Genomic DNA, 13,280 nt, shown 5'->3' with positions numbered 1-13,280 from the left:
CTACCTTCAAGCCAATTTTGTATCCAATTGGGTAACTCTCCCTGAATCCCATGTGATCTAAACTTACTAATGACTCTGCAGTGTGGAATTTTGTTGAAGGCATTGCCAAAGTCCATGTAGGCCATATCTACTGCTCTGCCTTCATCCATTTTCTTGCTCCCCTCTCCAAACAAAAACACAAGTTTGTGAGACATGATTTTCCATGCATAAAGCAATGCTAACTAACCACTATCATGTTGGAATCACAGCAGAAGAATATCATTTTGAAAATCCAGCAATAAGCTCTCTTTATCTTTAATGAATTTTGCAAATATCTGGAAAATTCTCTCTTTTAACGTTCTAGAATCTTTCCGGCTCTAATTAAACTTGTTGGTGCTTCTTCACCTGAGAGGCTAGCAAGTTTATCTAGTAGCTAGTTGTGTATGTAAATCAGAATGCTCCAAATTCTGCACTCACTCCAAGACTTTAGTTGATTTGAACTGAAGCAGTTGTAGGGATAAACTTGTATTTCAACACTTTTGGGTTATGGAAAGGCGACCTGTTTCCTGGTTCAGGTTACCCAGCAATCCTTGTTGGAAGTAGGTTGGGATTTTCATTGCATGTTGCAATACAATCAATCCAGTCAATCCTTTGCTGCCACTGGTGTTTTTTCATGTGATAATTATTCACTCCTTTGCAGTTTAAATTCCATTGGAACATAATCCTCCCTCTAACTTTTTGTTTAAGCTTTCCTACGTTTTTGGAAGGTGAGCTGCTGAAATATGTTGTTTTGTAGTTTAAGCTGTAAAGCATTCTTGCCTTTCAGCAGAGGGGAAATATGTACAGCAAGTAGATGTTCTGTTCGGGAGGCCAGTTATTGTAAAGAACTTTTTAAACTGAGTATACTCTTCAGAGAAATGACTGAAGACAAACTCTTGAGCATTCCTTCGGGAAGTTGCCTAGTTTTGGTTCATTTATTCAGTAATTTCAGGTATGCTTCATATAAATTACACAGAATTAATTTGGAGTTCAGTAATACTTCTAATATATTTTTCCCAGTCAAAGCCATAGAGAAGGGTTCCTACTCAAACCCAACACTTTTTGTAATAAGGGATCAGCACATACTTAGTGCAATGTTAGCCTTGACTTGTTTGAAAATATTAGAAGCTGTGTTTTGTTAGATTTGTCCTGGGGGAAGGAGCAACCAGAAAGCTATCAACCAAGTTTTGAGTTAGTCATGAATACATATTAAAACCTGTTCTTCTCACCAGATCACTTAACATGCAACAGGTGAATGATTAAGTATGGGCCAATAGCACATTTGTATTGTGTCAAACCCATTGTACTTGTTTTATTCCCCACCCTCTCCTGAAGGTGTTGACGTTTTGCTGAGAACCGGTTCCAGCAGCAGCCTGCCAGTATCCAATGTCTTTAACTTCATTTGTTGCACTGTTAATTATTACCAGAAAAAAATGCTTTAAATTGTTAATTTGTTTCTAGTGGAAAGAGATGTTTGATCATATTCTTATTTTTCTTTACAGGAAAGCACTTGGTGATGGAAAACGAGCCATTGTATTAAAACCTAATTGGCCCAAGGTTAGTTTGTTTTCCATTTATGTTTCTCTCCTGACTGCGTATCCACTGTCACGTGTTATCATTATAGCCCTGATAATGTGGTTTTCCAATTTCTTACTGACTGTGTGGAGTTTGCACAGTCTCCCCGTGTCTGCGTGGGTTTCCTCCGGGTGCTCCAGTTTCCTCCCACTGTCCGAAGATGTGCAGGTCAGGTGAATTGGCCATGCTAAATTGCCCATAGTGTTAGGTGAAGGGGTAAATGTAGGGGTATGGGTGGGTTGCGCTTCGGCTGGTCAGTGTGGACTTGTTGAGCCGAAGGGCCTGTTTCCACACTAAGTAATCTAACCTAATTTAATAACACATTGAGGGCAAACTTATATTGCAACAAAATGCTTAGTAATATTCCTGGAATCAGCTTGTAACCCATATTAAAAGAAATGCAAATTGTGATGACATTTACATTCAGACCTTATATGATAAGGATGGTTTGAATAGAATACATGTTTAAGAGGTCTAACTTTAAAGGATATACAGTACTATGACTCATACATTAGTTGCTAATGATTTATGGCTTGTAGGATAATTCTTTTGTTTCCTGTGCTTGTAATATGATAAAGCTAATCTTAATATTGCTAATGTCCATAATTCTTCTCAGGTTTAAAATTTGAATTATTTGAACCATTAATATTAATGGTTAAAAGCCAAGGTAGAGGATTTATTTTTTTTAAAAACTCATGAAATGTGAAACTGACATAGCTCACTTACGGCCAAGCCACTGTTGACAAATATGGTGCTGTCATATTCTCACATTGCCCCTCTCCAATCGATTTCATTTCATTTCTGGTTTGTTTCATTTATTTCATTTTCTGATTATGATGTCTATTTCAGAAAATATAACTGCCCTTAGAACAACTATAATTACCCTTCAGTTAACATATTTAGTGAAAATGGAAGATCTTGCTCTCAGTTCTTTTGACTGGCTGACAAAAATCTCCTATACTTAAATTTTCTTAACCCAGCACTGATATAGTGGAATAACTGCACAAAATATTTTTCTTAGGCATTAATGGGAGAGAGTCATTGTCAGTAACACCAGCAATTAATGCCAACCCTAATTGCCCTTGAGTAGTTGAGTGAGCTGTTTTCTTGAATTGTTGCAGGGTCCAGAACTAGAGAACATAGGTTTACGGTGAACGGGGAAAGATTTAATAAGGACCTGACTGGTAACTCTTTAACGCAGAGGGTGGTGCGTGTATGGAATGAGCTGTCAGAGGTGGAGGTGGACACAATTACAACATTTGAAAGGCTTCTGAACAAGAATATGAATAGGAAGGGTTCAAGGGATATGGGCCAAATTTTGGAAGGTGGAAATAGGTCAGATTGGGATGTATGGAGTGTGGATGAATTGGACCAGAGGGTCTGTTTCCATGCACACTCAGTGCAGTTAAATTGGATATTCCAGAATTTTGATTGTGACAGTGAAGCAGGAGCAATTATACTGCTGAAGTCAGGATGATGTTGCAGAATGGAATCTGTATGTAACTATTCTCCTCAGCCTGCTGCCATTGTTCTTTTAAGCAGTAGAGGTCACAGCTATGGGAAGTCTTATCAAATTAGCTTTGGCAAGTTGCTGTAGCATATCTAGTCAATGAGGTAAAAACAATGACTGCAGATGCTGGAAACCAGATTCTGGATTAGTGGTGCTGGAAGAGCACAGCAGTCCAGGCAGCATCCAAGGAGCAGCGGAATCGACGTTTCGGGCAAAAGCCCTTCATCAGGAATAAAGGCAGTGAGCCTGAAGCGTGGAGAGATAAGCTGGAGGAGGGTGGGGGTGGGGAGCAAGTAGCATAGAGTACAATGGGTGAGTGGGGGAGGGGATGAAGGTGATAAGTCAGGGAGGAGAGGTGGAGTGGATAGGTGGAAAAGGAGATAGGAAGGCAGGACAAGTCCAGACAAGTCATGGGGACAGTGCTGAGCTGGAAGTTTAGCACTAGGGTGAGGTGGGGGAAGGGGAAATGAGGAAACTGTTGAAGTTCACGTTGATGCCCTGGGGTTGAAGTGTTCCGAGGCGGAATATGAGGCGTTCTTCCTCTAGGCGTCTGGTGGTGAGGGAGCGGCGGTGAAGGAGGTCCAGGACCTCGATGTCCTCGGCAGAGTGGGAGGGGGAGTTGAAATGTTGGGCCACGGGGCGGTGTGGTTGATTGGTGCGGGTGTCCCGGAGATGTTCCCTAAAGCGCTCTGCTAGGAGGCGCCCAGTCTCCCCAATGTAGAGGCGACCGCATCGGGAGCAACGGATACAATAAATGATATTAGTGGATGTGCAAGTAAAACTTTGATGGATGTGGAAGGCTCCTTTAGGGCCTTGGATAGAGGTGAGGGAGGAGGTGTGGGCGCAGGTTTTACAGTTCCTGCGGTGGCAGGGGAAAGTGCCAGGATTGGAGGGTGGGTTGTAGGGGGGCATGGACCTGACCAGGTAGTCACGGAGGGCACGGTCTTTGCGGAAGGCGGAAAGGGTGGGGAGGGAAATATATCCCTGCTGGTGGGGTTTTTTGGAGGTGGCGGAAATGTGGGTGGATGATTTGGTTTATGCGAAGGTTGGTAGGGTGGAAGGTGAACACCAGGGGCATTCTGTCCTTGTTACGGCTGGAGGGGTGGGGTCTGAGGGCGGAGGTGCGGGATGTAGACAAGATGCGTTGGAGGGCATCTTTAACCACGTGGGAAGGGAAATTGCAGTCTCCAAAGAAGGAGGCCATCCGGTGTGTGCTGTGGTGGAACAGGTGCTCCTGGGAGCAGATACAGCAGAGGCAGAGGAATTGGGAATACGGGATGGCATTTTTGCAAGAGGTAGGGTGGGAAGAGGTGTAATCCAGGTAGCTGTGGGAGTCGGTGGGTTTGTAAAACATGTCAGTGTCAAGTCGGTCGTCATTAATGGAGATGGAGAGGTCCAGGAAGGGGAGGGAGGTGTCAGAGATGGTCCAGTTCGGCCAAACGAATGAGTGTGTCGGTGGAAGGGTACTGTTGGGGACGTCTGGAGAGGAAAAAAACGGAGGGCTTGGAAGCCCTGGTCATGGCGGATGGAGGTGTAGAGGGATTAGATATCCATGGTGAAGATGCGGCGTTGGGGGCCAGGGAAACGGCAGTCTTGGAGGAGGTGCAGGGCGTGGGTGGCCAGGCTTGTGGATCTTGGGAAGGAGGTAGAACCGGCGCACTCTGTACTACATCCTCAGGAGAATTCATACTCTTAACAAACAGTATTTCAATTCCATCTCAAACATCAAAAACTGTAAGTACAACAAACTTTTATCCACCCACCTCCATAACCAGCGCTCCTCAAACATTCCAGAAGATTCCCCTGGCCTCGGAAACTACTCAGACGCCATAAGCCATGCGGCTGATGCAGCTACCACCCCCACGCTGATTGATGATGTCACTTCTGCCCCCCATCATGGCCACTCCCACAACCACTTCCACCCCTCACAATTCCTCATGCATCACACCTGACATCACTTCTGCCCTTCACATCATCGCTGATGCCACATGCTCAGTGACTTCCGCCACCCCTACTGCCGTGGTCACCACCACTTCCACCCCACCAGCGCCACTCACCTGCATTCTGCTGACATGCCCCCCACAGACCCCACTGTCACTATCCTCACCCCTCAGAATCCTGAGGGGAACACCACCCCTGCTCATGACTCCACCCATTCCCCCCACCATCACACCCACTCCAGTTACAGGTTCCGCCCCCACTCCCAGCTCCACACCCACACCAGATCCCAGCTCCCAGCCCTGCCAAGTTTTCACCATCCCCCCCAGACCTCCCCCTCACTGAGGACGAACGATCAGTCCTCAGCAAAGGACTCACCTTCATCCCCCTCCGTCCACGCATCAATGAATTTAATACACGCCGTGATGTCGAACAATTCTTCCGTCGCCTCCGCCTCCGAGCTTACTTTCACAATCAGGACTCCCGCCCACCTTCCGAGGACCCCTTCGCCCACCTCCAACACACTGCATCCACTTGGACAACCTGCGCTGGCCTATTACCTGCCCTCGACCTCTTCATTTCCAAATGCCGCCGCGACATTAACCGCCTCAACCTGTCTACCTCCCTCCCCCACTCCAACGTCTCACCCTCACAACGCGCAGCCCTCCAATCCCTCTGCCCCAATCCCAACCTCACCATCAAGCCAACGGATAAAGGGGGCACAGTGGTAGTCTGGCGCACTGACCTCTACACCGCTGAAGCCAAACGTCAACTCGAGGACACCTCTTCCTACTGCCCCCTCAGCCATGACCCCACCCCACATCACCAAACCATCATCTCCCAGACCATACAGAACCTCATCACCTCAGGAGATCTCCCACCCACAGCTTCCAACCTCATAGACCAGGAACCCCGCACTGCCCGGTTCTACCTCCTTCCCAAGATCCACAAGCCTGACCACCCTGGCTGACCCATTGTCTCAGCATGTTCCTGCCCCACTGAACTCATCTCTACCTTCCTCAACACTGTCCTATCCCCCCTAGTCCAGGAACTCCCCACATACGTTCGGGACACCACCCACGCCCTCTACCTCCTCCAAGACTTCCGTTTCCCTGGCCCCCAATGCCTCATCTTCACCATGGATATCCAATCCCTCTACACCTCCATCCGCCATGACCAGGGCCTCCAAGCCCTCCGTTTTTTTCCTCTCCAGACGTCCCCAACAGTACCCTTCCACCGACACACTCATTCGTTTGGCCGAACGGTCCTCACCCTTAACAATTTCTCCTTTGAATCCTCCCACTTCCTCCAGACCAAAGGGGTAGCCGTGGGCACACGTATGGGCCCCAGCTACGCCTGTCTCTTTGTTGGCTATGTAGAGCAGTTGATCTTCTGTAATTACACCGGCACCACTCCCCACCTCTTCCTCCGCTACATTGATGACTGCATTAGCGCCACCTTGTGCTCCCGCGAGGAGGTTGAGCAATTCATCAACTTCACCAACACATTCCCCCCTGACCTTAAATTTACCTGGACCATCTCTGACACCTCCCTCCCCTTCCTGGACCTCTCCATCTCCATTCATAACGACCGACTTGACACTGACATTTTTTACAAACCCACCGACTCCCACAGCTACCTGAATTACACCTCTTCCCACCCTACCTCTTGCAAAAATGCCATCCCGTATTCCCAATTCCTCCGCCTCCGCCGGATCTGCTCTCAGGAGGACCAGTTCCACCACAGAACACATCAGATGGCCTCCTTCTTTGGAGACCGCAATTTCCCTTCCCACAGTTAAAGATGCCCTCCAACGCATCTCATCCACATCCCGCACCTCCGCCCTCAGACCCCACCCCTCCAGCCGTAACAAGGACAGAATACCCCTGGTGCTCACCTTCCATCCTACCAACCTTCGCATAAACCAAATCATCCGCCGACATTTCCGCTACCTCCAAAAAGACCCCACCACCAGGGATATATTTCCCTCCCCACCCCTTTCCACCTTCCGCAAAGACCGTTCCCTCCATGACTACCTGGTCAGGTCCATGCCCTCCTACAACCCACCCTCCAATCCTGGCACTTTCCCCTGCCACCGCAGGAACTGTAAAACCTGCGCCCACACCTCCTCCCTCACCTCTATCCAAGGCCCTAAAGGAGCCTTCCACATCCATCAAAGTTTTACTTGCACATCCACTAATATCATTTATTGTATCCGTTGCTCCCGATGTGGTTGCCTCTACATTGGGGAGACTGGGCGCCTCCTAGCAGAGCGCTTTAGGGAACATCTCCGGGACACCCGCACCAATCAACCACACCGCCCCGTGGCCCAACATTTCAACTCCCCCCTCCCACTCTTGCCGAGGACATGGAGGTCCTGGGCCTCCTTCACCACCGCTCCCTCACCACCAGACGCCTGGAGGAAGAATGCCTCATATTCCGCCTCGGAACACTTCAACCCCAGGGCATCAATGTGGACTTCAACAGTTTCCTCATTTCCCCTTCCCCCACCTCACCCTAGTTCTAAACTTCCAGCTCAGCACTGTCCCCGTGACTTGTCCGGACTTGTCCTACTTTCTTATCTCCTTTTCCACCTATCCACTCCACCTCTCCTCCCTGACCTATCACCTTCATCCCCTCCCCCACTCACCCATTGTACTCTATGCTACTTTCTCCCCACCCCCACCCTCCTCCAGCTTATCTCTCCACGCTTCAGGCTCACTGCCTTTATTCCTGATGAAGGGCTTGTGCCCGAATTGTCGATTTTGGTAGCTACTTGGATGCTGCCTGAACTGCTGTGCTCTTCCAGCACCACTAATCCAGTATCTAGTCAATGAGTCAATTTGCAGCCACTGTCTGTCACTGATGAATGGAATGAATATTTAAAACAACAAATGGATTACTATTTCCAGATGACATCAAATTCCTTGTACTCACCAAGCAAATGGAGAATATTCCATCACAACCTCTGCCAACTTATTCCTTGTAACTTTTGGGGCGTGGGTGGGGTGGGGTGGGTGAGTGGAGGGATGTGTGAGTTATTCACCACAGAATACGCACCTCTGATCTTTTCCAAGGTTTCTGGTTATTGGTTGCTTCAGAATGTTGCTGGTGGGGATCTGGTATAATGGTAGTTCTGTTGAATGTCAAGGGGAAATGTTTAGTTTCTCTTTTGTTGAAGGTGTACGTTACTTGGCGCTAAATGTGTGATGCAAATGCTATTTGCTCCTTATCAGCAGTTGCCCAAGTATCGGTGTGAACAGGCATGGACTGCTTCATACGTTTGTATACAAAGTGATACTGAAAGGCACGTTACAGTTTTTGGGTTTAAATAAATGGCAAGCTGCTATGCTCATGTGAAAATGGCTGTTATACACCCTTTTATTTCCCTCCCCCGATATATCCTGTGAAAGCACTCCAGCTTCAAATTCTTACTTTGATTCTTAACTTTATTTTGTCAGGGTCATTATCGTCTGTGTGATGCCTTATTTTCGATGGGAGAGCACAAACAAGCCATCGATGCTAATGTTAAAGCTCAGGAATTATGCAAAGATGTTTCAGATGGAATTCGAGATTTAATTCAGCAGAAAGAAAAGTTCCTTAAAAAGCTGCAAGATGAAAGTAATAGTACTTCTATTTATATACATAACTTTTAAATTTAAAAAAGTTCCACATTTGGTCATACTATATTTTGATAAAGACTGTCACTGATTTCTTTTCTTTTTTAACACGTGCTCGATCAATGTTCACATTACTGAACAGTGATTATGTTGTAGTCCCTGTTAGCCTATTCAGTGATATTCCACAGTGTTTGGAAATTAATCAAGATATGTATGTATTCTAAGTATTTAATTCAACAGGAAATCATAGATTAGACTTAATTTTTATTGTCTTGGATGCAGAAATCTGAATGTTCCAATTACATTTTGAAGATCCATGATTCTTACTATTACAGTTATGAGGTGGAGGTCATAATTGCTTTTAGCTATTTTAAACCATATGTCATACTTACATTCAACAAAGTCTACCTGTGTTTTGAGTGTCTCTTTTCTTGACAGATGCTAACAACAATGCTGTTACATGTCATCTCATGTCTGACTCTGAATCAGGGTTCCGGGGAGAAGGCGTTGAGAAACATACCAGCCATGATAAAGTGTTAGAACAGTCTTGATGGGCTGAATGGCCTAATTCTGTTCCTTATGGTCTTACAAAATCACTCATTATACTTTTGGGATGCTTCGTATTTTACCGGTGCAATATAACATTTTAAGAATTTTGCATTCAGAAATGTGCATTTTCAGTAAAATGTTTTCAATTTCCTATTTCAGTTGCTGTAGCTCTTGCTCTGTCTGACTTCCATTTACTTTACAGAGTTTAAACATTCATATTTTGGATCATTATGTCCCACTTTAGTGTAAACTGAGTCATTGTAATGCTACTATTTTCACAAATATTGATCCATAGACAGGGTGGTGAAGAAGGCATATGGGATTGTAGATGTGGAAAGAGGCCGTTCAGCCCATCGGGTCTGCATCAGCCATCTGAAGAATATCCTTCCCAGACCCTATCCCCATAACCCCACATTTCTCTTGGCTAATCCACCTAGCCTGCAAATCCCTGGATATAACAGGGCAATTTAGCATTACTTATGTACGTAACCTGGACATCTTTGAACTGTGGGAGGAATCTAGAGCACCCAGCAGAAACCCATGCAGACATGGGGAGTGTGTGCAAACTCCACACAGACGGTCACCCAAGGTTGGAATCAAACCCAGGTCCCTGGTGCTATGAGGGAACAGTGCTAATGACTGAGCTGCTGTGCTGCCCTAAGGCATACTTGCCTTCATTAGTTAGTGCTTAGAATATCGGAGCAAATAAGTCTTGTTATGACTTCATGAAACATTGGTTAGACAACAGATGAAATACTGTGTGCAGTTCTAGTTGCCTCACTATTGGAAGGATGTGATTGCACCAAAGAGGTGCAGAGGACATTCGCCAGAATGTTGTCTGGAAGGAAATGTTTTAGTTATTGGGAGAGACTGGATAGGTTGGGTTTATTTTCCTTGCAGCAGAAACTGAGGGGAGATTGAATTGAGATATACAAGATTATGACAAATATTGATAGAGTAGATAATGAGAATCTCTTCCCCATCACAGACATACCTAAGACCAGTGGGCAAAAGTTTAAAAGTGGTCTAGAGGAGATCTGAGGAAACATTATTTTCACCCTGAGGGTGGTAGATTTATGGAACTGAGGGGCTGGTGGAGGAAGTAGTCTCTCAACCTTTAAGAAGTATCTGGATGAACATTTAAAGTGTCATGGCATAATAGGTATGGGTTGAGTGCATGAAAATGGGATTGATGTTATTTGATAGTTGGTTGAAATAGACATGGTGGGCCAGTGGGCCTGCTTCTATGCTGTATGACTCTAATTTTTAAAAAATCCGTTCCTGTAGTGCAAACTCTGGATTGGTTCAATGACTTAATCAATCAGAAATGACGAGACTGATTAATTCTGCATTATAAACCTTTTATTGTCTATCTTTTTATGTACACTAATTTTAATTTTTTTTTCTTCAGATCATAGAAGATCAAAGACTGATGGGTTAAAAGAAGAAGCAAACATCAAAAAGTAAGTATGCTCAGATAGTATAGAAATGTGGCACCTTATTCTCAGCTGATCCAAAACTCTTCAAAGTCTGAGATTTAGGTTATATGGTCAGCATAAAACTTAACTACAAGCTGAGTTTAAAGTTGCAATCGGTGGAAAGAAAGCTGCTGCTGGTGGCAGTTGTACCGTTGGTTAATTGGATGGCTACTTACAACTTTTTTTTCTCAGAAATGAAAGCAAAATATTTCAGATGCAGGAAATTGAAAAGATAAACCAAAAGTGCTGGGGAAACTCAACAGGTCTCTCAGGTTTGTAGAGAGGAAACTACAATTAAGATTGTTCTTTTGAATTATTTTCCTAGTGGGCAGTGCAGGGAGAGTCATTGAATATTGTTAAGGTTATGTTAGATAGATCCTTGGTCGAGAACGGAGTCAGGCTATGGGAGGTAGACATGAAAGTAGAGTTGAGGCCAAAATCCAATCGACAATGATCTTATTAAGTAACAAAGCAGATCTGAAGGGGGTAAATCACCTACACCTCTCCCTAATTTGAATGTTCAATGCATGTAAACCCTCAGTCTTATTTGGAGTAGAATTCCAGGTTTTTGGCTCAGTAAAGCTGAATGGCATGTTATATAGTTCCAAGTTGGAATAGTGTGTAGCTTGGAGTGGAATTTGTGGGTGATGGCACCCCTGTCGATCTCCTACAGTGTTCCTTCAAGATAATAAAAGTTGTAGGTTTAGAAAGACTTGTCAGAACATGTTTGAGTTGCTGCAATGTATCTTGTGTATGGTGTATACACAGCCGTCACTGTGCAAACATGCTGGAGTCAGTAAACATTTATGTGGTGAATGGGATGCTGCTGACCAAGTGGATTGATTCTTCTTGGATGGTGTCGTGCTTCTTGAGTGCTTTGGAAATGGCAAGGCATCATAGTGAGACAAGAGTATTCAATTGCGTACTGAATTGTGCCTTTTAGATAGTGTACATGTTTTGGGAATTCAGGAGGCAAGTTACTTGCCATGCAATTCCGAGCATGTAACATGTTTTTGTACCATGTGATATGAAGTGTGAGATTTACATATTGATATCATTTATTTTTGAGTTTGGATTTTAAACTAGTGGTATGTGGATTAGGTTAATGTATATGAGGAGATTTAATGATTAACTGATATTCCTGAGAGAGTGTCAGTTAGCCTCTGGAGTGATGATGAGAATTTGTTTGCATTGTGTGATGAAACTGACATACATATTTAAATAAATGTAATACACATTTTAACATTGTTCACTGCAAGTTTAGGTTCTTGGAATTTGAAGTTAAACATATGTTGTGTTAGGAGTTGTTGATCAGCACTGTGGAAAAAAAAACTACAATATCCATAATTCTAAGCAAGATGCTCTTACCTAGAATGCATAGGGAACTACCCAGAAGGATGATGGGAAAAATTTTTCAGACTCTGACTTTAATTTTTTTATTCACTGCTGGTGAGACATTCGAGAAAGAAGCATGTATCAAGCTTAGAAGTGCTGAGAAGTCTTGATGAAGTAACATACACTGAGCATTCTTCCCAAGAAAAGGAATTTAAAGAAAGTAAATTGTATTAAAATAAGCAGTTGCTGTAATTAATCCCAGTCAGAGTATTGGGATACAATTGGCGGAAATGAGGTGAAGTTAAATTTTTGAAGTTCCATCTGGGATAGTATAGTATTGGAAGGAAAGCTCATGAGCATGATTATAATTAAAGAGTTACTTGCAGTTCCAGCAGACGAGTTGAAATTTTATTTACTTCAAGCCCAGCACCACATATAAAAAATAACTTCTCTCTTTCTCCCTTGGAAATAAGCTAGGCTAAGTCTTTGTAGCGTACTACAAGAGATGTTTTGATAATTACAGCATTTTGTAAACTGTACCAGGATGTACTGATTTTGAATCAAAGCTGTTTTTCTATTCAGTTTGTAAAGAATGCTTGAGATTAAAAATCTTAGAATCTATGTCATAAAGGAATAGGTTATTTTCTTGTTTATCTTTGTTTCTGCTGTTAATGAACTTTTCTTTTATTGTTAAATCTACAATTTAAATTATGATCTATCCAGCTAAGTTCTTGTTGGGGATCTAACTTGTCTGGTCGTAACATCAACTGGGCATTTCCATAATAATTTGGGCCATGGTGACATGATGATATATGATTGGGCGGGATAAAAATTGAAAGGCATTAGCTTGCTTTCAGTTTGGAAGAACAAGATTTTTTTTTTCGCTTTAGCCCAGAGCTTGGAATGCTTTTGGTTTCATTTCACAGAATGACCTACCTGAAGGTAGGTGTAGAAACAGTTTCTTCTGAAGAAAGGAGTTAGTTCAGCACAGTTAAGAAATAGGTTACCTTAGTGTAAGGGTTTTCGTTGAAAGATCTATTGTAAAATTATTTGATTAGAATCCTGAAGGGCTTATTTGAAGATGAGAAAGTCTAAGACTTAGTTGTGTGAAAAATCAAGAGGAAGGCTATCAAACTATCAAGACTTGGAATTGTAAAAAAAAAAGTTAAGTCAAACTTATAGATGTGATAAAGAGAAGAGTAGAGGCAAATGGGACTAGTTTAGTTTGGAATTTTGGTCGGTATGGACGGGTAGGAC

At 43.8% G+C, this 13,280-nt stretch overlaps 1 protein-coding gene across 2 annotated transcripts in view; it reads left to right on the top strand.

Annotated features, from left to right (window-relative positions):
- The window catches only part of ttc3 (tetratricopeptide repeat domain 3), a 129,326-nt gene that overhangs the window by 44,904 nt on the left and 71,142 nt on the right, over window positions 1–13,280 (top strand). For both annotated transcript variants that reach the window (XM_072585683.1, XM_072585682.1), the window contains exons 11-13: window positions 1,521–1,575; window positions 8,503–8,662; window positions 10,622–10,673. In XM_072585683.1, the coding sequence (XP_072441784.1) occupies window positions 1,521–1,575; window positions 8,503–8,662; window positions 10,622–10,673 (267 nt within the window). The remainder of the gene's footprint in view (window positions 1–1,520; window positions 1,576–8,502; window positions 8,663–10,621; window positions 10,674–13,280) is intronic.

Source organism: Chiloscyllium punctatum, chromosome 15 (assembly GCF_047496795.1).
Source record: "Chiloscyllium punctatum isolate Juve2018m chromosome 15, sChiPun1.3, whole genome shotgun sequence".
NCBI lineage: Eukaryota > Metazoa > Chordata > Chondrichthyes > Orectolobiformes > Hemiscylliidae > Chiloscyllium > Chiloscyllium punctatum.
This window is presented reverse-complemented; position numbering and strand designations above follow the sequence as displayed.